The sequence below is a fragment of the Phaseolus vulgaris genome, chromosome 7 (assembly GCF_000499845.2).
Source record: "Phaseolus vulgaris cultivar G19833 chromosome 7, P. vulgaris v2.0, whole genome shotgun sequence".
NCBI lineage: Eukaryota > Viridiplantae > Streptophyta > Magnoliopsida > Fabales > Fabaceae > Phaseolus > Phaseolus vulgaris.
Genome location: NC_023753.2, coordinates 4,521,629 through 4,544,657, shown reverse-complemented (window position 1 = coordinate 4,544,657; position 23,029 = coordinate 4,521,629). Strand labels below are relative to the sequence as shown.

The 23,029-nt window shown below is 31.4% G+C and overlaps 1 protein-coding gene across 7 annotated transcripts; it reads right to left on the bottom strand.

Moving 5' to 3' along the window:
• Window positions 1-1,876: 1,876 nt before the first annotated feature.
• LOC137829874 (cyclin-T1-5-like) lies at window positions 1,877-8,648 on the bottom strand. 7 transcript variants are annotated; one of them, XR_011084107.1, is made up of 9 exons: window positions 8,419-8,641; window positions 7,279-7,840; window positions 6,830-6,911; window positions 6,561-6,695; window positions 6,098-6,273; window positions 2,837-5,659; window positions 2,674-2,742; window positions 2,443-2,588; window positions 1,877-2,262 (listed from the first exon to the last, which is right to left on the bottom strand). XR_011084107.1 is itself a non-coding variant. In XM_068636850.1 (7 exons), the coding sequence occupies exons 2-7, from the start codon at window positions 7,833-7,835 to the stop codon at window positions 2,231-2,233; spliced, it is 1,128 nt and encodes a 375-aa protein (XP_068492951.1). In that variant the 5' UTR covers window positions 7,836-7,840; window positions 8,419-8,648; the 3' UTR covers window positions 1,877-2,230. The 7 variants fall into 7 exon arrangements, 1 of the variants encoding a protein (XP_068492951.1); XR_011084105.1 differs by having other exon boundaries at window positions 2,692-2,742; XR_011084104.1 differs by having other exon boundaries at window positions 2,674-5,659.
• Window positions 8,649-23,029: the final 14,381 nt, after the last annotated feature.

Here is a 23,029-nt window from a genome sequence, read left to right as displayed (position 1 = left end):
AAGATTAATTGACAGCTAAAATTGAATTATCTTGCTTTACTTAAAATAATAAGAATGTTAATTAAAGAATGTGGCAGCAATGATTGAAAAGTTCTGAGGATAAAGTCAACCTCATCTACCTTTTATGCCTTTTCGTGTTAATTAAAACCTTTTTTTAAGTATACACATAAGACCTTTTAATCATCACTTTACAAAAGTGAAAGATACTGATATATTGGAATATGATAGTATCAGATTTGTTTATTATTTATACATTTTCTAATATTATTTCTTAAAATTGTTAAAAAATCATTTTCTATGCATATAGAAATAGGGATCAAATCAACCATCAGTTATTTTCCTTTTTAGTTATTTATAACAACTCATTTAATTAATCATTTAGTTTCTAAATTATACAAATTTATCCTTTTAATACTTTTGCTTTAAAATTATTCAATTTACTCCTTACACGTACATAGCTTAAATGCATAGCTTTTTAAATATATAACAAAGAAAAATAAGAGGAAACTGAATTAAAATGTCAAAATACAATGTTTAAAAATTAAATTAAAATTAACTAAATTTTAGTTAGCCATAGTTAATTAATTATTTAGTTCATACACCTTAATTTTTAATACTAAACTCATGAAGATTAAAGTTTATCTTTAATTATGTGAAGTGACTTGATATTAAGAATAAGTTTCTCCCGTTATTCTGTTATCTGTCATAAGAAAAAAAACTTCTGGTTTTCTTCCCTAAACATATTTTTTCTCTATGTTCTTACTTTTTACAATAAATCTTAAACCATTCACACATCTATTTGTTATGTTTAGGTGGAAAAATTAATAAAATAAGAAATTTCTTAGTTCTTGTGAATATTTTAAAAGATATGACTAGGAAATGAAAGGGATATAATTGTTTAAAAATGACCACATCAAATAATGGGGTATAACTAACCACATCTCTAAAACTCATAAACAGTAAAATGTAATTCTCGTTTTTTTGTTTAGAAATACAAAAATAAATGGTCACTACAACAACTATTTATATATTTTGCCTGTAATACAAAAGCTTTAATTATATTAACTTTTTTAAAATTCTGTTAATACTATTTGATTTTTAATAATTGTTATATATATTTATTACAGAAAAAATAATGTTACTTTTTTAATAAATAAAAGCTTCAACGAATTTTAAATAAAATTAAAATATTTAAGTTGTATTTTTTTATTGTAATATAAGCAAAATATATCAATATTTGCAGTTGCAGTATAGTTTGCTGTTGCAGTATATTTTAAACTTTTCAATATTTAAAGACAACATAAAATTAAGAGAGAAAATTTAGGTCCATCACTTTTTTTCACTCTTTCAAATATTTCGAACCGAAGGACACAATTTTGTTTGCAAAATTCATTCTCTTGATTTAAGCCTGAGATCTCACTTCACAATATAATCTGATCTAAGTTCATCTTTCCTGCGGATTCAAGTGAGAAAATTTGTATTAACCCAATTTAGTTTTCTAAAAATTTAATAAAAAAGAATTAATACGTCGTTGAACTAGCATTTAATTTTCTTTTCTTATATTTTTAAATAACCAAGACAATTGTGACCAAACCCACTTAACATAATATAATAGTGTAAAATACGTGCAAGCTCTGAACACTGGGATGTTGTACCTAATTTTTAGATGCAATAGAATGAACAGTATTTGTTGAGCATAACACGCGGAGGGTTACAAAACAATTCCGCAAAGATCTGGTGATATTCCTCTATGTGCCAAGAACTTAGAAAACTATTTTTTTTTCTGTAAGCACCAAGATTAACCGTAACTACAGATATCAAATGACTCTTTCTTTCATAACATAAAACCAGGGTAAGGAGCGACCAACAATAAATATAACCTCCGAACCAATAATTTGTATTTGCTGCACATACAAAGTTCTGTGTACTTTCATGGATGGATTCTTCATTCACTAACCACGCTTTGACATTATGACATGTCACAGTTGATCACAAGGCATCAACAGAAATGAACGCAAATCATGCTCAACGTTTTAGCAGAGGATTCAGGGAAGTTGGTAAAACATAGAAAACCTTAGGTCACACCCACCAATCTTGTAACTCGCCAAAAATATATGTCGACGTTCCTACACGATCTCTACCTCACCCTCCGAAGTACACGACATTTTGAATTATATATTCAAAATTTACTCTACTAGGAAGGATGCCATAATCTAGTTTTTCAATACTTTCAGAAGAGCTCCATTAGTTGCTGGGAGATATCTGCATCAATGTCAAAACCAATATTAATAACTAACAAAAGAATATTCAAATTACATGCCAATCTTAATAAATTGCCCTGCCTTGTCTATTGCTATCCTGAACCGATCATTTCAGAACAGAACATTAAATCTAGTAATGTTGCTTGATGAAAATTAGAACGGTGAAGTGGGTGCAGGATACCTTGAAGAATGGTTGGTGTTGTCTGAAACTCTTGCCATATGTTCTGAGAAGCAGTGAGATCAATGTTCAAAAACTTGGCAGCAAGATATGCAGCTCCAGCAGCAATATGATGGGGTTTAAATTGAAGCCAGAGAGAACTCCGAAGCCTGCAAAACAAATTCCATCCTCAATAGACTATACAAGATAGGCACCACTACAGCCAGTATTGTTCAACACAAATAGAGAATATACATAAATAGTCAAACTAACCATCCGAGCCACCAACTTAGCATATGTTCCCACCATGACAGATCATGTCAGCTATTAGAATGAGCAGTAATATGAACTACATATTTCAAATAATATTCAACATTCATGCCAAGAGGAAAACAAAAGTTTATTAACTTTTCCTTACCAACTAGAAAAGCAGCAACTCAGGAAGCATACAATTCCAAGAATCTGTGCAGGATTGCTGATAAGAGTATAACCAAACTATAGCAATATCTTATACTCATCTAGAGAATTTATCAGACTTCAGACCCAACTCTGCCGTGGGGTTCTAAGCTCCAGAAATTTTATGCAACTAAAATTAAAAAGTATGCATGGTGTGCTGTGCTGCATATTGCAAACAATTGAATCTTTCAAAGCTAATGCCATATCTTCTCAATATTTTGACCTGGAGAGCCTTGTTGCTACCATGCTCATTGGAATGTTTACAATGAATGCAACTAATTTAACAGGCTATAGAACAAGATCCCATTGTTGTCCATGTTGCAGATGTAAAATTAGAAGTTTAAAACTGACTACACAATATAAAACATAAAAACATTTTGCAAAGGAATTGAAGCAGACAGCTAGTTGACATATAAGTACAAAAGTTATTGCAATTTCACATCAAAGTTGGCATACACTTAAGGCACAAATACGAAGTACAAAGTTGGATTATTATGTACAAAAATGTCTCATGTTCTAGCACTTCCATTTCCTGCAAAAAGTGGGAGGTCATTATTGCGACCTGAGAGGGTAGGGTAAAGGGATTTTGGGCTGCATAGAACCCCTACACATCACAACCACTTTATAGACCAGCTAACCCCTTTATAGTGGAGCGGGGATAAAAAGAGAACGAGAAAAAGAAAAGTTCCTTTTTCTTAATCTTGTCCTCATGGTTGAGCACAGGAGATGGAGTATATTATAATTTTCACATAGTTGTTCATAACTTTCTAATCAATGCAGGTATTAAATTGTAAATCAAATTGGAGGAGAAAGGTAAGAAGGGCTGCTTGGACCAAACCATAATACTAGTACAAAACATCCTTCAGACACAAGAAGCATACAGTGAGAGCCATTGTCTTCAACCCCACCCATCCAACAAAGGTTTTCAAGACACGAAAACAGTTGAGCAATTTAACTCAGCTGGAAGCAAAAGCTCTTTACATAATCAATTGAAATATGGCAGGCTGACCATACCAACATATAATACTGGTACATACTTCATGAAGATGCTGAGCTATTTAAAGTATAATAAAAGATCAACCTCTCCAATCAATAACATTTTAAAAGAACTACGGCTGATCACTACATGCTAAATGATATGAAGAATAAAAGCAAAATGCGAGCCACCTTAAGTGTGATTTTTTTTTGTTGAAGGGAGGTATCAAGCAAAATCATATTCAATAAACAATTTGAGAAATAGCTAGGAGAGAGACAACAAACACAAAGGAGGAATTAACATCATGTAATCACAGAAAGTCACTAGCAACTAATGGTGAACAGAAAAGAGTGAGTGAAATAAAGGTGTGTAGTTAAAAAAAAGGAAAGAGATAAATATGTGAGAAATAGAATAAAAATAATAGTAAACCCCACACCTTATTTCTCTCTCTTCTCTCATTTTATTTTATTTTCACCTATTTCTCTACTCTCCATCCCGTTTCTTAACAAAGGGCAACACACAGGAAGAACACAACAAAAACATGAACAACTATCAATGCACCCCTATTACTGTTAAAACTAAAAATATCACTACAAGTCTACAATACAATGATCACAATTTTAACTTAAACAACAATAAAGTCACATACCACTAGGTAGGGTCGTCAAACAATTTTGAGTTTAAAAATTGAAGAAAAAAAAATCTATTTCAAATGAAAGCCAGATAAATCTTTATTCTCCATTATCATTACAGACTTAATGTCAACAAACAAGGAAACAAAAAAACCTTTTGAAAGAGTGATCAGTAATAGATGAACAAGAATATTTGAACTTTTGACAAAACAAATTAGCTAGAAATTAGAACAAATGTTTTCATATATTTTATATATGTTTTCAATATAAAAATTTGAACAATATCATCCAATCATTTTGGATGTACAACCTATTTGGTAGTTGTCATAGTCAAACTCTTAGCCAACAAATTATTGGATAAAGTTTATACATCTTTTAGATGGGAAATGAAACAAATTCAAATCTAAAACACCTGGAAAAGAAAAATCATGTGATTAAACCAATCCATTTGAGTGACCAGAATACTCAAAGCGGGAAATGAGAGGGAGGTTAGGAAACTTTCACAAACCCAAAATTTGGATATTAAACTAACCACAAAGGAAACACTTCTAAAGAGAATTTTATCAGTGGATTTATCTTAGAAACAGTTTCCCCCCAAATCAATATATAGATGAAGGACTGGTTTTTTTTCATTTAGGAAAAAATGAATAGACAAAAACACAGTACCAGAGACACTCTAACCCTCTTTAGTAAAACTAAAAATAATACCCCTATTTTCCTCCACGTAACACGTAGACTCTAGTGGAAAAGCCTCATTATGATCAATGGATAATCACAGACTAAAACTTGTTCAGAACAAAGATTCAAATTTTTTAAGATAAGATGGGCTGCCTCTCGATCTCTCTTCTCCTTTTTGTTAGTTTCATATTGTCATGTCCCTTAATTATCTTCTTTCAACCGAAGTTACTAAAAATTATGGAGAGCCCCTTTAGCTAATGGAAATCAGCATAAGCTACAAGGTATTGAGGCTTAGACAGAAAATCTGAGTTGTGGGGTAGGGCTCTGGTGGCTAGCTTGGGTAGCCAAAATAAAAGTTGATGAGACATATTCAAGGTAAAGCAATCCATTAGACATCAGCAGTTCAACTTCAGATGTAAAACAAAACTTTTGATGAACAGCATATCAATCCGCCAGCTAAGAATATCATACAGGCCAGCACGCTAATCTTGTGAATATCCTGCAATTATATGGATGCCAAAACAATCAATATTCCATGACAGAATATCTACACACAGAAGTTGGGCTAAAGCAAAATATTGAGAGAATCAACACTATTTGGAACCAAAATTTAGAAGGGGAGACACCAAGGTATCTTCCTCAGCCACTAGATCTCCAGACCTCAAGACATTCTATTGCTTGAGTTGAGATTTAACACCCAAAGCCCCATGTCCTGTTTCCTACACTAGGTTTTTTATTCCGTTCACTCGGTTAGATAATAAGAACCTAGTCAGAACCAACAAATGGGATACCTGAAGAGGACATCAGCCAACAGCTCAGAACATTTCATACAGATTGGATTTTAGCCAACCACGTTTTGTCCTCAAAAAATAAATGGTATAAACAAACATCACCACTGAAACCATCAAATATAAGCATGAAATGTGTGAAAACTCACCCTTCGCTGACCAAGTTTAATGCCAGATTCACCAAAACAGTCTTTGATAGACCTAATTTGTTAAGAACAGACGTGAGAGATGCATAGGGATGTTGCACATTGAGTTCAAAATTTAGAGTCGTAAGTATCAACTGTTCAGCCTCGAACACCCGTTCCCGATACTGTTCAAACCAATCCTGTGAAACAACTCAAATCAAGTTAACATACAAATGAAAATTACAATAAAAGTTTCAACTAATATTCAACTAAAAGGAAAATTGGATTTATCCAAGAAATTTTGACACATTTGAATTGATACCTGTCAAAAATTTACTTTATAGTGAATCAGCAAACATGGATACTTTAATGATTATCAGGCATATCCACATACAAGTTAATAGATGCTAGGCTATTATTTGGTTTGCGTGTCTCCCACAGGTAAAAATAAAAATAAGATATTTCAGGTAGTTTGAACTATACTCACAACAGGTAACCGGTAGGAAAACAAAGCAAAATTTTGCTTATTTAGAATTTCACTTGACGCTCTCAATACGTTATTCAAAGGGCGTGGAGCTTCCTCTGACTTTGCAGCAAGAAAAAGAGCAGCAGTAGCAATCAACTGCAGCACAGATTAATGTTAATAGAAAATCAGCTTGGCCACAGAGATGCAACTTGAAGGAACAAATTACAAGTAACATATAAGAAAAGTAAAACATGTATTTAGAGCTACTAGAGGTCAAATAAAAAACTCACAAATCTGTCATGGCAAGCATGAGACCGACGAACAAAAAAACGGTGGCACAGAACCATAGATGTCCCAATGATGGTTTGGGGCCTGCAAAATGAACATGACAATATTTTATGCTGGTCAAATATCAATGAATTAAATTAAATCCACAAACTAAAATCTTACATGAATGTCCATAGCAATGTTTTTTTTTTCAATATATACAGAACATATTAGGTAAGAACTCGTAGTCATTGTGAGATGATGACATTTAATTATAACCATTAGATTAAAATTAACTATTCAGATTGATTATATAACTGCAGATATCAGGTGAACTTTTAAAAGCCTCACCAATAACTGTAATTAAACAAGCGATCTGACTTCTCATTTCAATCTAATGGTTATAATTAAATGTTTTTGTACGTCACAATAATGACAAATATGTGTGGGCTACGAGTAATTTGACTCTTACAGCTCAAGACGCATTCCGAGATTCTGAAGGAAGGCACAGTAGGAGTAACGCAAGTGTGTCTCATGATGCACATCAATACCGTCTTTTCTAGATGGAGAGTATCTATCAATCTCATCCCTTGACATGAAGACAGGCTTATCATCTTCAAAAATAGAGCAGCAGTACTTGAAGACAGCTGATGTGGAGGCATCACCATCGGATCTTGTAGGAGGAGCTTGAAAATTACAGGACGAAGGGATATTATCATGGACCATGGGTGGAACATAGTATTTATGGCTTTCTTGCCATATAGGGGCTGAATATTTCCTCCTTTTCAAAGATGATGGAACAACATCATACCTAAGATAATTGGCATGATCGGCCAAGGAAAAATTGAAGGCACAACCATGGTCTCCAAATTTCGTCTGGTTATCGTTGTGAATATTAAAACTCCTGGGGTGATAATTGTTCCTGCTTCTTTTTCTATTGTTGCGGCCAAAGTTGTTTTCATCATAGGTGGACCAGTAACCACTATGTAAACTACGATCTTCTGCTTGATAATTCCGCACAAAAGACATAATTCCTGCGAAATCAAATCAAATAAGCTATAAAAAAAACATACCATTAAATCCACTCGTAACCTCGCCTCATCAGTCATCACAATAATGTTAATGAAAACAACCTCAACAGATCATTTGTTATTTTATCAGGATATTGATCGCACGTTACGATAAAACTCCAATCTGATCACACACCCGCCAACAATTAATGCTCAATTGTAAAAAGGAAAGATAAAAAAAAAACCTTTAAATTTAAAAGCTTCAGCCATGAAACTCAATTATTTTTTTGCAACGAAACATTATTTGATATCAATCAATAAACGATCCATCAAAGGATTTTTATAATCCCGATAGAGATAATTGTGACAATCAAGACATGCGGAGAGCAAGAGATGAAATTCCAGTTTATCTTCCCAGAACAAGCGCAAAAAGAACACAAATTACGATTTAAAATATCCGATGCCACAGAAAACGAAAAACACATAATTCGAAGCCAAAAATCCATCAGGCAGATCAGGTGGAACGTGGATGTCGAAATTGAAGAATCAGAAAGCGAAACAAAATGATCGGCTGGCAGAAAGAACAGAATTGAGAGGCACACCTGAAGGGAAAAGCAGCGAAGGCGATCTTGTGAAACGAGAGTGGAACGAAAAGAGAAATTAGGGTTTTGAAAAGAGGTGTTGAGAGGAGAGGTAGCTTGTATTTGAAGTTGAAAAAGCAAGGAAGAATTATCTAAAACGGCAAGCATCATCATCTACACTTTAAAAGTTGGGTCAGGTTTGTTGGTAACCCAGCCCGATCCATGTTTCTTTGGTCATACACACACTTTTTGGTTCTTGCCAAATATTGGTATATTTAAATTTATATTAGATTAATATTAAAATTTTGTGAAATTCTAATTTTCTATGACTAAGAAAAATTTAGGGATCAATCCTCTCAAAATTAACTAATTACCAATTGAATCAATGTAAAGTGATAGTTTCTATATAGACTATATATACTTGTAGTAAAGTGTTTAAATATTTGTGGTTTTTTTAACTTCTTTATAAATCTTTATATTTTTTTCTCTCCACTTTGGTTGTTATTATCACCTTTGTTATATTATTTTCTCATCTTCCCTTGAGTTTTTGTAAAACAATCGTGATTGGGTTATTGTTATGTCTTCTATGCATTTGATCTTTTCTCTTGTGATTGTTATTTTTATGTAAGCAATATAATAATAGGTGCTATTAGTATATCATATTTTGAATGTGACATGAATTAAAAAGTAAATAAGATAAAGTGTATTACTTTAATCATTCTAATGATTCATCTTTAATTATATTAGTAATAACAGATACTAATAAAAAATATTGTATAAATTTAATGACATTTAACTATTTCACGATGTTTTTCTTCATCTTTTATTATTTTTTTTATCAAACGAGATGATTTATGTGCAATTTCGTGTGCATTAGATATTCCATAAGCATGAAACATCTTATGAGCATCAGATGATGAACAATATGTTTTCTATTATACTTTGTTTTGTGTTTATTTTCTTATTTTTTCCATATGTATACACTACTTGGGTATCTCTCTTTAGAGATAAGAAACCTAAATACAAAATAATAAAAAGCACACATTTTTTTTCTCTACATGTGCATAGTGCATTCTTCTTTTTTTATGCAACAATCATGAAAAACCTCAATATGACATAAAAATATTATACATGTTACAACAAGAAATATGTATTTTCAATCGTCAGTTACATCTTGCTCAAGCAAAAAGATGGTGTTGAAAACATTAGAGTGGGAAGAAGTCTAACAAACTATAATAACTCTCGACATTATTCAAATGACTTGCAGGTTCCCACTGAAACGTCGTGTCGAATCCTTCAACCTTGTCTCCTTTATCAGTGTCCCATTTACATAGGTTAGCAATGTGGACACTCACTTGTCCTCTTTGATAGCGATAAACATGCACAACAAAGTCATACATCAAGCATGTGTGCCTTACCATTTTTCACAATTGTGTTTTGTCCCTTGTCAACGTACCTATCACTTATACCAAATTCTTTTGTCGACCCTACTTTTTGTTGCAACATCACCTCCATTGTGTTGTTCACAATGGGAATAACAACTTCAAATGTCTTCTTATATCATGTTAGATATTTTCAATGATATAACATTACCCTCTTACAACATTAACATAATTATATTAGAAGAGATCAAATTAACTTGTTTTTAACAAAATAAAAACTAAGTTAAAAAGTTTACAAATATCATAATTACATTAAAAGAAATTAACCAAATATTATAAGTAAGTATTTAACCTAAAACCTTAGATATTATAATATATTTAGCTTGATTTTGAGATAGACAATCTCACATTCTTAACTAACCCTAAAACCTTCTAACCTTATGAAACATATGATGAATTAATTATAGATAGTATTTTATCATCTCTACATCGTAACAACATATATATAAAATCCCCCTCAAAACAATTTTTTCCCTTCAAATAATTTGTCGAAATTAAATTGGTTTAGTGACTTAATAAAAACTTCATTATAATATTTTGAAATGCGTGTTTCAGTTTATGTATGGAAATTTTATTTGTATGTATGATAATTTGCAAGTTCTTATTTAGAAGAAAAATATATATTTAATATCTTAATAAAAGAATAGATTTTACTGTAAGTTATTTGTCAGGTTAATAATATTTTATGATTTTCAATTTGGATGTTATTTTTAACTTTTTATATGTAAGATAAGATTTTCTTATTTTCAATATTTTGCTAAGACATTAACCATGGCAGAAAATACTTTTTATATTATATTGTTTATTTTAAATATTATTTTATTTGTAATATATATATATATATATATATTTTGTTAGCTTAGTTCTAAAAGATATTGATAATAATAATGATAGATCTTGTAACAGCGGGCCTTTTTTTTAAACCAACAGAAACATTCTTCCTACCACAGTACCATTTTTCTCCTTTCTCTCTCTCCATATTCTCTTCTCTCCCTCTCTCCTAATTTTTTCTCCCAAACTTCATCTATTTTAGAATCTGATCATACCACGCTGTAGCTAAGGAGTTAAGGAACATTTTTACTCGATCAGATTTTTAAACAGAGTAAGTTCATTTTTACTTTAAATATCCTTTGTTCTCTGTTTTTCCTTAGGATTTAATCATCAATCTTGGTGGGGTCAGTTGAGAAGTTTAATCCTCTCAACTTATTCTATTATACACTGAACTTTTGTTCTGTTTGGATAATTTGCATTAGGCCCCTAAATTTTGAAGCTTATCCAAATGGTGGGGAATAAAATTCTAAAAGTTGCTTGGAAAGCAAGCAATTGAGGTAAGGGAAGCTAAATTTAATTTTTAATAGCACCCTAGGATAGAAGATCTGAATGCGGAAGGGACGTGGTCCCAATATTCAATTTTTTCTTGCAGGGATGTTGTGTATTATATATATTGGGTTGTTTGTTTATATATTATTTAAATTTGTGGAAATATTAGGTTTTGATGATTTAATATTAAAGTGTTATTTTTTTATGTCAAATAGACTTTTGAATATTGTGGATAACTTTTTGAAATGATATTGTATGACGGAATGGTATGGAATTGAATTCATACATTTGGGATAATGTATGGACTGATGTTTGTTGTGTATTAAGTATTGATGTCTATGTGGTAACAGAGATCTCCGAGCTTCACTGATGATCTAAGTCACAGAGACTAAGATATCAGGTGGTGAGAAGCTGATGGGGGAGTTCATGCACACCGTGACATATGAGATGCACGGCTTGGGTTGTATTGAACTTACCCTGATCATTTCTGTTGGATTCGCTGATAATCTTTGGATCAGATGTTAGTCTCTGGTAGGACTTACTTAATACGGGTCTTCCGGAAGACGTTGTTTGTTGAATATTCTGGATGTGTAGATCCATGTGAGATCTATGTGATTGTTTATTGTTGAGATTTGAAGAAATTTGAATAATTTGAGAAATTGATAATGTAATTTGGTTTTCTCTTTTGATTTAATTGTGTATATTATAAAATTCTATTTTCACTAGCTTACCCTTGCTTTTCTTGCTGTGTTTGAACTGCGATGACTGTACCATGTACACGAGCAGATGACCATACAAGTGCAAGAGAGCTTTAGAGATTCCAGAGTCCTATTTTGAGTTGTGGATATGTAAATATTTGTATTTCTATAAATCTTAATCATGTATTAGGAATGTTTTGAAAAACTCCAAGTTTGTATAGAAACTGGTAGAACTTTTATTGTAATAGTTATATGTAAATTATGGGGTGTTACATTTAATGGTATCAGAGCGGTTCATCCTTAGGATAACCTGAGGGTAGTGGGTTTATTTTGTTTCTCTTGCGTGTAGATTTTTGTTTAAGTCTAGCCTCAAGACTTAGTTAAAAGTTTCTAATAAGATGTTTGACAAAGTTATTTTTCTTGAAACTTGAAATCTTGTTTGTGTTCGAGTCAAGTTAATTGTTATGAATAAAGATGAAAGTATTAAGAATAAAAAGAATCTTTATAGAGTGGTGAGGGTGCACACTCATGACTAGATCGAGATTGTTTTCTATCTTAATTCTAAGTAGCTAGAGTACATTTTAGGGATAAGTTTTGATTGGGTTTTACTTATTTCGTATGATTATTTCTTTGAAGTTAATTTGTCTTAAAGATGTAGCTGGAATTTTTTAGTAATTTCTAATCCAATTCTTTATGTGCTTAGTAGATGGCACGTAGACCACCTACTCCTCCTCCATCAGTAGATATGCCCAACTTAGCTCGGGCAATAGAGATGACGGCAACAGCCTTGCAACAACAGAGTGCTATTATGGCACAACAACATCAGGCCGCCCTTCATCAATTAGAAACAACTAGATTAGCAGCAGAAACATCTCAGTTTCATCAACAACCCCATACTTTTAGTCTGGAGGATTTTCTGAGGCACAATCCACCCAAATTTAATGGCAAGGTAAATCCAGATGGAGCAGACCAGTGGGTGAGAGACACAGAAAGAATCTTTGAAGCTACTCAATGTCCTGAAGAGAGAAAGTTATCCTATGCCATTTATGTACTAACTGAAGAAGTTGAATTCTGGTGGATAAGCATGAAGCAAATGATGGAAGACAAAAGAGAAGATGCCACTTGGGAGAACTTCAAAGTAAGATTCCTGGAGGAGTATTTTCCTGATAGTGTCAGGTATGCAAAAGAAATCGAATTCATGCAGCTGGAACAAGGAAATCTTTCAGTCACTGAGTATGCTACTAGGTTCAAACACCTAGCTAGATTCTACACCCAGACCATGACTGAGGCTTGGAGATGTAGAAAATTTGAGTTTGGGTTGAAGCAAGAACTTAAAGAAGTGGTGATTCCTATGTCCATTAGAGATTTCCATGCTCTAGTGGATAAAGCAAAAGTAGTGGAGAGTTTGAAAAGTAGTAGCAGACTTGCTAAGCCTCAAGTCGGAGGACCTTCTAAAAGCATGCCTAAATATGAAGATAGAAAGAAACCTTATTTCAAACCTCAATCTTATAGCAGTGGAAGACTCAATTCTCAATCACCACCTAGTTTCAGATGTTTTCGATGCGGTGGGCCACATGTTGTTAGATTTTGCCCTCATCCAGTGTCAAATGTGACATGTGATAGATGTCACAGGTATGGTCATGCAACAAAAGACTGTCGTGTCCAATTGGGAGCTCCAAATTCTGGCGGAGTGCAACAAGTACAACAAAATAGTAATAAAAAACCCAAAGCTGCTGGCAGAGTTTTTGCTATTAGTGGAGCTGAAGCTTCACAGTCTGATAGCCTTGTTAGAGGTATTTGTTCTATCCTTGGAACACAATTATCTGTATTGTTTGATTCTGGGGTAACCCATTCTCTTATATCTTTTGATTGTGCTAAGAAACTTAAGTTGTCAGTCCGAGAATTAGAATTTGAGTTGGTGGTATCTACACCAACAGAAGGTATTATAGTAACTTCTTCCATGTGTGCTGAGTGTCCAGTAATTATAGATGGGCAGAGATACAAGATCAACATGATTTGTATACCTCTAAAAGATTTGGAGGTTATATTGGGAATGGATTGGTTGTCTGCTAATCATATCCTTATAGATTGTGGTCGGAAGAAGTTAATTTTCCCTAAATTAGAAGGAATGCAGGTTATCTCAGCTCATCAGTTTGAGAGAGAGATACGAGAAGGTGCAGAATGTTTTATGTTCTTGGCTTGTTCTATAGTTACTGATAAAGTACAAAAAAAATATGTTTGTAGTTCAGGAGTTTATGGATGTATTTCCTGATGAGATTCCTGGACTTCCACCTAAAAGAGAGATAAAGTTTGCAATAGACTTGATTCCCGGAGCAGGCCCCGTGTCAATTTTTCCATATCGGATGGCACCAGCGGAGTTAGCTGAATTGAAGAAACAACTAGAGGACTTATTGGAGAAGCAATTCATTCGACCTAGTGTTTCTCCATGGGGAGCTCCAGTGCTATTAGTGAAGAAGAAAGATGGTTCGTCACGTCTATGCATAGATTACAGACAATTAAACAAGTTAACAATAAAGAATAAATATCCTCTTCCTAGAATTGATTACTTGATGGATCAGTTGCATGGGGCAGTTGTCTTTTCTAAGATAGATATGCGCTCAGGTTATCACCAAATTTCAGTGAAAGCGGAAGATGTTCAAAAGACTACTTTTAGATCAAGGTATGTTCACTATGAATTTCTGGTTACGCCATTTGGGGTGACTAATGCTCCAGGTATTTTCATGGATTATATGAATCAGATATTCAGACCTTTTCTTGATAAGTTTGTGGTACTGTTCATCGATAACATCTTGATCTATTCTCGTACAAGGGAAGAACATGCAGAACATCTTAGAACCGTCCTGAATATTTTGATAGAAAAACAGTTATATGCTAAACTTTCAAAATGTGACTTCTGGATGTCAGAAATCCAATTTTTAGGACATGTCATCTCTGCACAGGGAATATCAGTAGATCCTTCTAAAGTGAAGGTTGTACTTTTGTGGGAACGTCCTAAAACAGTTATAGAAATTAGAAGTTTTGTCGGGTTAGCAGGATATTACAAGAGATTTATAGAAGGCTTTTCTAAAATAGTGGCTCCTTTGACCCAATTGACTAGAAAGGATCATCCTTTTGCATGGACTGAACAATGTGAGAAAAGCTTTGAAGAATTGAAAAGAAGGTTGACTAATGCTCCTGTATTGACAATCCCTGATACCAATCAATCTTTTGAAGTTTTCTGTGATGCTTTCTATCAAGGATTGGGTTGTGTTCTGATGCAGAATAAGAAAGTTGTTGCATACGCTTCTCGTCAGTTAAAGGTGCATGAAAGAAATTATCCAACTCATGATCTAGAATTGGCAGCAATTGTCTTTACTTTAAAAATATGGAGACATTTTCTTTACGGAGTTAGTTTTAATGTGTTCATTGATCATAAAAGTTTGAAGTATTTGTTTGATCAGAAGGAGTTAAATATGAGGCAGAGGAAATGGATTGAATTTTTAAAAGACTATGATTTCTAGCTAATATATCATCCTGGGAAGGCAAATGTTGTTGCAGATGCGTTGAGTCGTAAAAAGATACAAATGTCGTCGCTTATGATTAGAGAGCTAACATTGATTGAAGATTTCAGATGTATGAATTTGGAGGTTTCCATGTCTTCAAATTGCATTAGTTGTAATACACTTGTTATAACTAATGAATTTCTGGAGAAGGTGAAGGAGAAACAGTTGGAAGATTCAAAATTGAAGAACTTCATGAGCTTATTAAATACTGACAAAGCTAAAGATTTCTCTTTAGGAGTGGATGGTATTTTGAGATTCAAAAATAGAATATGTATACCAGAAGATAATGAACTAAAGCAAACAGTGTTATCTGAAGGTCACAAAAGCAAACTCAGTTTACATCCAGGAATGATCAAGATGTATCAAGATCTCAAGAAGTCTTATTGGTGACATGACATGAAGAATGACGTAGCTAAGTTTGTAGCTGCTTGCCTGACTTGTCAGAAATCAAAGATTGAACATCAACGGCCTGGAGGCATGTTAACTCAGTTAGACATTCCAGTGTGGAAGTGGGACAATATCTCAATGGATTTTGTTACCCACTTACCACGTACTTTGCAGAAGCATGACTCTGTTTAGGTCATAGTGGACAGGCTAACAAAGACGGCACACTTCCTACCTATAGACTTGAGAATCTCTATGCGGAAGTTGGCCCAGATTTATATAGATGAAATAGTCAGATTGCATGGTGTACCCTCCAGCATAGTTTCAGATAGAGATCCCAGATTCACCTCCAGATTCTGGCAAACACTTCAAGAAGCTTTGGGGACTAAACTCAGACTTAGTTCAGCGTACCATCCTCAAACTAATGGACAATCAGAGAGAACTATCCAGTCCTTAGAGGATTTGCTTAGGACTTGTGTGTTAGATCATTTGGGCAGTTGGGATGAAATTCTACCTTTGGTAGAGTTCACTTACAATAACAGTTACCAAGCTAGCATAGGAATGGCTCCTTTCGAGGCATTGTATGGAAGAAAGTGCAGGACACCTTTGTGCTAGTTTCAGGATGGTGAAAGTGTGTTAATTGGACCAGAATTAATACAACAAAGCAATGAGAAAGTCAAAATGATTCAAGAAAGATTGAAAACATCTCTCAGCAGGCAAAAATCTTATGCAGATCAAAGAAGAAGACCTTTAGAATTCTCTGCGGGTGAGCATGTCTTTTTTAGAGTTACACCGTTCACTGGTGTAGGAAGAGCATTCAAATCCAAGAAATTGACTCCTAAGTTCATAGGACCTTATCAAATTCTCAGGAGAATAGGCCATGTGGCTTATGAAATTGCTTTGCCTCCTCCTTTAGCTAACATTCACAATATTTTCCATGTATCCCAGCTACGAAAGTATGTACATGATCCCAACCACATTCTAGAGTCTGATTCCATCCAAGTGAAAGAAAATCTGTCATTTGAAGTGAAGCCAATAAGAATTTTAGATTCACAAGTGAAACAACTTCGTGGAAGGAGTATTCCCATGGTGAAAGTATTGTGGGATCTCATCTCTGGAGATTCCACTTGGGAAATTGAAGAGGAGATACGAGCATCATGCCCTAATCTCTATATTGGTAAGTTCATTTTCGAGGACGAAATTTTTTGTAGTTAGAGATAATGTAACAGCGTGCCTTTTTTCTTTAAAACCAACAGAAACATTCTTCCCACCACAGTACCATTTTTCTTCCTTCTCTCTCTCCATATTCTCTTCTCTCCCTCTCTCCTAATTTTCTCTCCCAAAATTCATCTATTTTAGATACTGATCATACCACGTTGTAGCTGAGGAGTTAAGGAACATTTCTGCCCGATCAGATTTTTAAACAGAGTAAGTTCATTTTTACTCTAAATATCCTTTGTTCTCTGTTTTTCCTTAAGATTTAATCATCAATCTTGGTGGGGTCAGTTGAGAAGTTTAATCCTCTCAACTTATTCTATTATACACTGAATTTTTGTTCTGTTTGGATAATTTGCATTAGGCCCCTAAATCTTGAAGCTTATCCAAACGGTGGGGAATAAAATTCTAAAAGTTGCTTGGAAAGCAAGCAATTGAGGTAAGGGAAGCTAAATTTAATTTTTTAATAGCACCCTAGGATAGAAGATCTGAATGCGGAAGGGACGTGGTCCCAATATTCAATTTTTTATTGCAGGGATGTTGTGTGTTATATATATTGGGTTGTTTGTTTATATATTATTTAAATTTGTGGAAATATTAGGTTTTGATGATTTAGTATTAAAGTGTTATTTTTTTATGTCAAATAGACTTTTGAATATTGTGGATAACTTTTTGAAATGATATTGTATGACGGAATGGTATGAAATTGAATTCATACATTTGGGATAATGTATGGACTGATGTTTGTTGTGTATTAAGTATTGATGCCTATGTGGTAACAGAGATCTCCGAGCTTCACTGATGATCTAAGTCACATAGACTAAGATATCAGGTGGTGAGAAGCTGATGAGGGAGTTCATGCACATCGTGACATATGAGATGCACGACTTGGGTTGTATTGAACTTACCCTGATCCTTTCTGTTGGATTCGCTAGTAATCTTTGGATCAAGTGTTAGTCTCTGGTAGGACTTACTTAATACGGGTCTTTCGGAAGACGTTGTTTGTTGAATATTTTGGATGTGTAGATCCATGTGAGATCTATGTGATTGTTTATTGTTGAGATTTGAAGAAATTTGAATAATTTGAGAAATTGATCATGTAATTTGGTTTTCTCTTTTGATTTAATTGTGTATATTATAAAATTCTATTTTCACTAGCTTACCCTTGCTTTTCTTGTTGTGTTTGAAGTGCGATGACTGTACTATGTACACGAGCAGATGACCATACAGGTGCAAGAGAGCTTTAGAGGTTTCAGAGTACTATTTTGAGAGTTATGGATATGTAAATATTTGTATTTCTATAAATCCTAATCATATATTAGGAATGTTTTGAAAAACTCCAAGTTTGTACAGAAATTGGTAGAACACTTTTATTATAATAGTTATATGTAAATTATGGGGTGTTACAAATCTAATTTGTTATTTTTAATATTATACTTCAAAATATTTTAATTATTACATTAATTAAATTAAATGAAACTGTTACATTTATTTTTAAATATATTATTCTTTCTTTATTTTTAATTTAAATATCAATATTCATAGTATAAGATTAATAGTAAATGCACAATACGAAAATATATAATAATTAAAAACATTAAATAAATGTAATTGAAATCATTTATCTATCAATAAATTACTATAAAAGTTTAAATTTAGTTGAAAATTAAAGTTACAAATATTTTCAAAATATATTTCATCAGTAAAATTAGATTAAAACTATATATATATATATATATATATATATATACTAGAAAAATTATAGTTCAATCTTTTTATATTTATTAATAAGTAAGTTTAACAATTTTTAATTACTCTCTAATTCCTCGGCAAATTTTGTAGTTAACTTTTTACCTCGTTTATTTTTATTCAGCTTTCCAATTTAACGTTCAATGTATGCAAGACCGTAACTTTTCCAAAGAAGGAAAAAGGATTGGAAAATCTTTAGATTGTTTACAATAAAGACTACTATATTTTTCATATCTCTTGTTCTTATTTGATTTTTAACTATATTTTATTTATAAAATAAAAATATATAATAAGAATTTACTATTTTAATATACACATTTTATATTTCTATCTTACTTATAATTATATTTTAAAATTATTAAAAAATAAGTATAAATTACTGCTAAAAAGTACACACCACAAATTATCTATTACTATTTTTATTTAACTGTTATCTTTTTAATGCCTTTTTCCAGTGGTATTTGACAATTATAATTCGTAATTTGAAAATTGAAACTTTGAAATTTGACGTTTTTTTCCTAATTAATTTGATAGATTCTAACAAAAAAAAAGAGAGTCTGTACTTCGATTTTCCCCAAAACGCTATAGAAGGTATTATAATCATGGATCACTTATTTATTTATATTTAATAAATTCCCTTATATATATATATGTGTTCTTCCTCTTGTTGTATATTTAAACTAAGTTTAAAAAAATTAAATTGAAAACTTTAAACTCTTACATCTGTATTAATTTAATTATCAAGCTATCATTTGTATTTTTATACTTTAAAGAAAAATAATAGTTATCTTTCAATCAACTGTTAATTAATATTACAATAAATAATAATTATTGTAACAAAAAGATTATGATCATTGACAATTATTTTGTGCACACTTGTATATTTATACTCACGGCATTTCTCACTGCACCCATCAAATTTCTTCATTCACCCATTATAATTAGATGAAATGACCAAATACCCCATCTTACTCTCACTAGAAAGCTCTTCCCAAAATACACTTTAGAAAATTTATTATGGATTTATTTAAGAAATCTTTCAATTTTTTTAAATATAGTTTTGTTTTGAAAAACACTTTTTGGAAATTTTGCTCCGAAAATTTAGGGATGACTCGTCATTGGTTTGCCAAGGTGATACGTGCCCAAATTTGTAATTCGCTTTTTTATTTTATTTTATTTTATTTTAGATTTATTTATTTTGGTGTAGTCATTAATATTACATTTTATATAAGAACAATAAAATCGAATCAAATTTTGATATTTTAATAAAAAAATTTAATGTCTAACAAAATAAAGTAAATATCAACAAATTTTAGTGAATCAAATTATTTATAAAGAAATTGATGTACATAAAGTTGTATATAAAACATTGACACCAATAATTTTAATTTAAGAGACATGAAATTCCTTTTTAAAAGTATCATATATAAAGTCAGTCCGTCCCACCCTGACGACCTGTCGGATTTGAAGGTTAGGTGGTCAGGTGAATGCGGACTGGCGGACTCAAAAAGTTAATCCGTCCTGTTTAAATAAGGGAGACTCACGGACTGACCCGTTTTGACATATTGTAAAAAATATGTTGTGAAGAACATTTTAAATTGAGTAATGCAGAAATAAATCTGACGGGTACATAAAAAATGAGCCTTATTTTGAACAGGCCTGAGCCCAAAGTGTAAGTAGAAAAGAGTTAAGTTTTTTGCTATTTACATTAAATTGCTATTTGCACTTCCGTTTCTTTTTTTTTAATTATCAACTCTTTTTTTTTCTAAAAAAGTATAAACCTTTTTATTTCAAACTCAACCTTGTTTGTCCTCTCGATCATTTCTCCCAGTTTTCTACAAATCTTTCACAATAAATGAGTAAATTTTACCTTAATTTCATTTGCCCGTGCTTTTATCAATAAACTTAATCTCATAACAAGAGAATATATACTTTCTCTAATCAATTCATAAACCCTTTATCATGAGATTATGGCTGAAATTTTATATTATTTTAGATCTTAGAATTACACAGTTGAATCATTTCACATACTTCTTGTATACAACTCTCTTCAATTTATTTAATTATTCTTTTATCGTATTATAAAGAATCTCCTGTTTTAAAAATATGGCTTTCAGATAGTTTATTAGCAATTTTATTTATAAAGTTAATTTCTTCTAGTTCTTTTATATTATGGATTTCCTTTTTGTTTTATAGGTTTTATAAATTAAAATAAATTATTTTATGTTAATTCACTGATTTAAAACTTCAAAATCACATAATTATGTTAAGAAGGGGTTCCAAGTATTATTCCTTGGTTATTGTCTTTAGTTAATATAAAATATTTCTATAACATCTTTCCTCATTACAAACACTGGCCTTTGATAATTTATATTGTATCTTTTGATTAAAATTATTGTCTGTCAATAGTTTTCCTATAGTATTTTCATAATATTGGATAAGTACTAATAATTCTTTATTTCTGATAAATTTTCACTTCTTTTTGTAAGTTGTTTACAGTTATTTTTCCTTTTTTTAGCCTTCTTTAATATTTTAGCAAGCTCAACCTTCAAATTTATTAGTGTTTTTTAGCCTCATTTTTCCTCGTGTAATAACATGTTCTTTATTTTAGTTAAATATTCATATTTTTCTTCTTCATTTTCTATTTTGTTTATCAATTTATAACACAAGTCCTGTTTCAGATTTTACCATGTTTATTTTCGTGTAAACAGTTACAATTTACCTATACACTCACAATTTTTTTTTATTTCTTCATTACCCGAACTAGTTTCATTACTAAACTAATGTCTTCTGACTCTAATCCTTCTGCTAAAGATTTCTTTAACATTTTTAAGTTATTTGTTCTTCAAATTCTCCACTTATTTAAATTATTAATATTTTCTATTATTTCACAGTGGTTTGTCATATGTATAAATCTTCCACGTCTGTGACATATCATATCTGATCTATTTGTGTTTTGTGCTATTTTTAATTATAGTTTATTCTTATGAATCTTGCAATTTTTTACTTCGTAGTTTATTCTTATGAATGTTTTACTATGTAGGTTGAAGAGACACGGTGATGTAGTTAGTTTTTGTAAAATTTTGATGGTTTATAATTTCACAAACATTATAGTTTTTTAATTTCATTTAAAAAATAATAAAGATGTTCTAACTCTCATCTCTAAAGTTGTACAAATTGAAGAGATAGAACTGCGGGTCTTCTATAAAAAAAAAGTTTAATTATGAGTTAATAATTCTATTATTCATATTTCAAATTGGTTTTCTAAATTACTTTATATTATTTCTTTTGTTTTTTTGTTTATAAATGTTTTAAATAGGTTGACAATGCATGTTGATTTATCCTGTTTTAATTTATTTTATATTCAACCTACTAAAAATGGGTGGTTGGTCCATAATAGGTATCGTTCGTATAAATTATAATAAATTAACAAAGTCTTTTTTAATCCAAAAAGCTAGGTTATTGTAAAACCAAGGCTTTACTATAAATATAACAGCTACGATAAAAGTTTAAAAGTTAATTATTTATAATTTACTACGAGTAAATAATAAAATATATTAGAAAAAAATTAAAATGGACAATAAAATAAGATTTAGATATGTACTTATAAATTAAAATATCCACAATATCACTCATGGTTTTCTAGTGCTTTAACTTTTAATATTTTCATTTTAATTTTGAAAATTTTAAAGGGTTTTATGAAGATTTTTTTTTTTTAATTTACTAGAAATATTTTTTTTATGGTTATCTAAAAGATTGACTACGGCTACTTGGTTTCATAATTTCATTCCTCATTCATCATTTTTACACCTAATATAATATTACACGGAGTAATATGAAAGTTGGTAAAGACATTGAACAATTAGAGTAATTATTTATGCATATCAGTCAAAGTTAGAATTTGATCTTGTGATCTTTTTGGTCAATTATCTTTTAATAAGGTAAAGATTGAAAATTGAAATAATAATTTTATTTAAATTTCACATATAAATGTACAATTTTTGACGTGAAAGCATAAATTATTTATAAAAAGTGAATAGATAGTCATAATTTGTTGTCCCTAGGACTCTTGTTGTTGGTTTGAATTGGTATGCTATGTGACACACTCCTAACAAACAAGCCTAACTTCTCCATAGTCAAACTTAATCCCTCCAAATTAAGTTGCGTTTTCTTAGGCTATATACCCTACACTCACCCTCAAACCTCTTATTCTTAAATCCATATGCTTATTTATTTTTGGCTAAACTATGTGTATTTAATA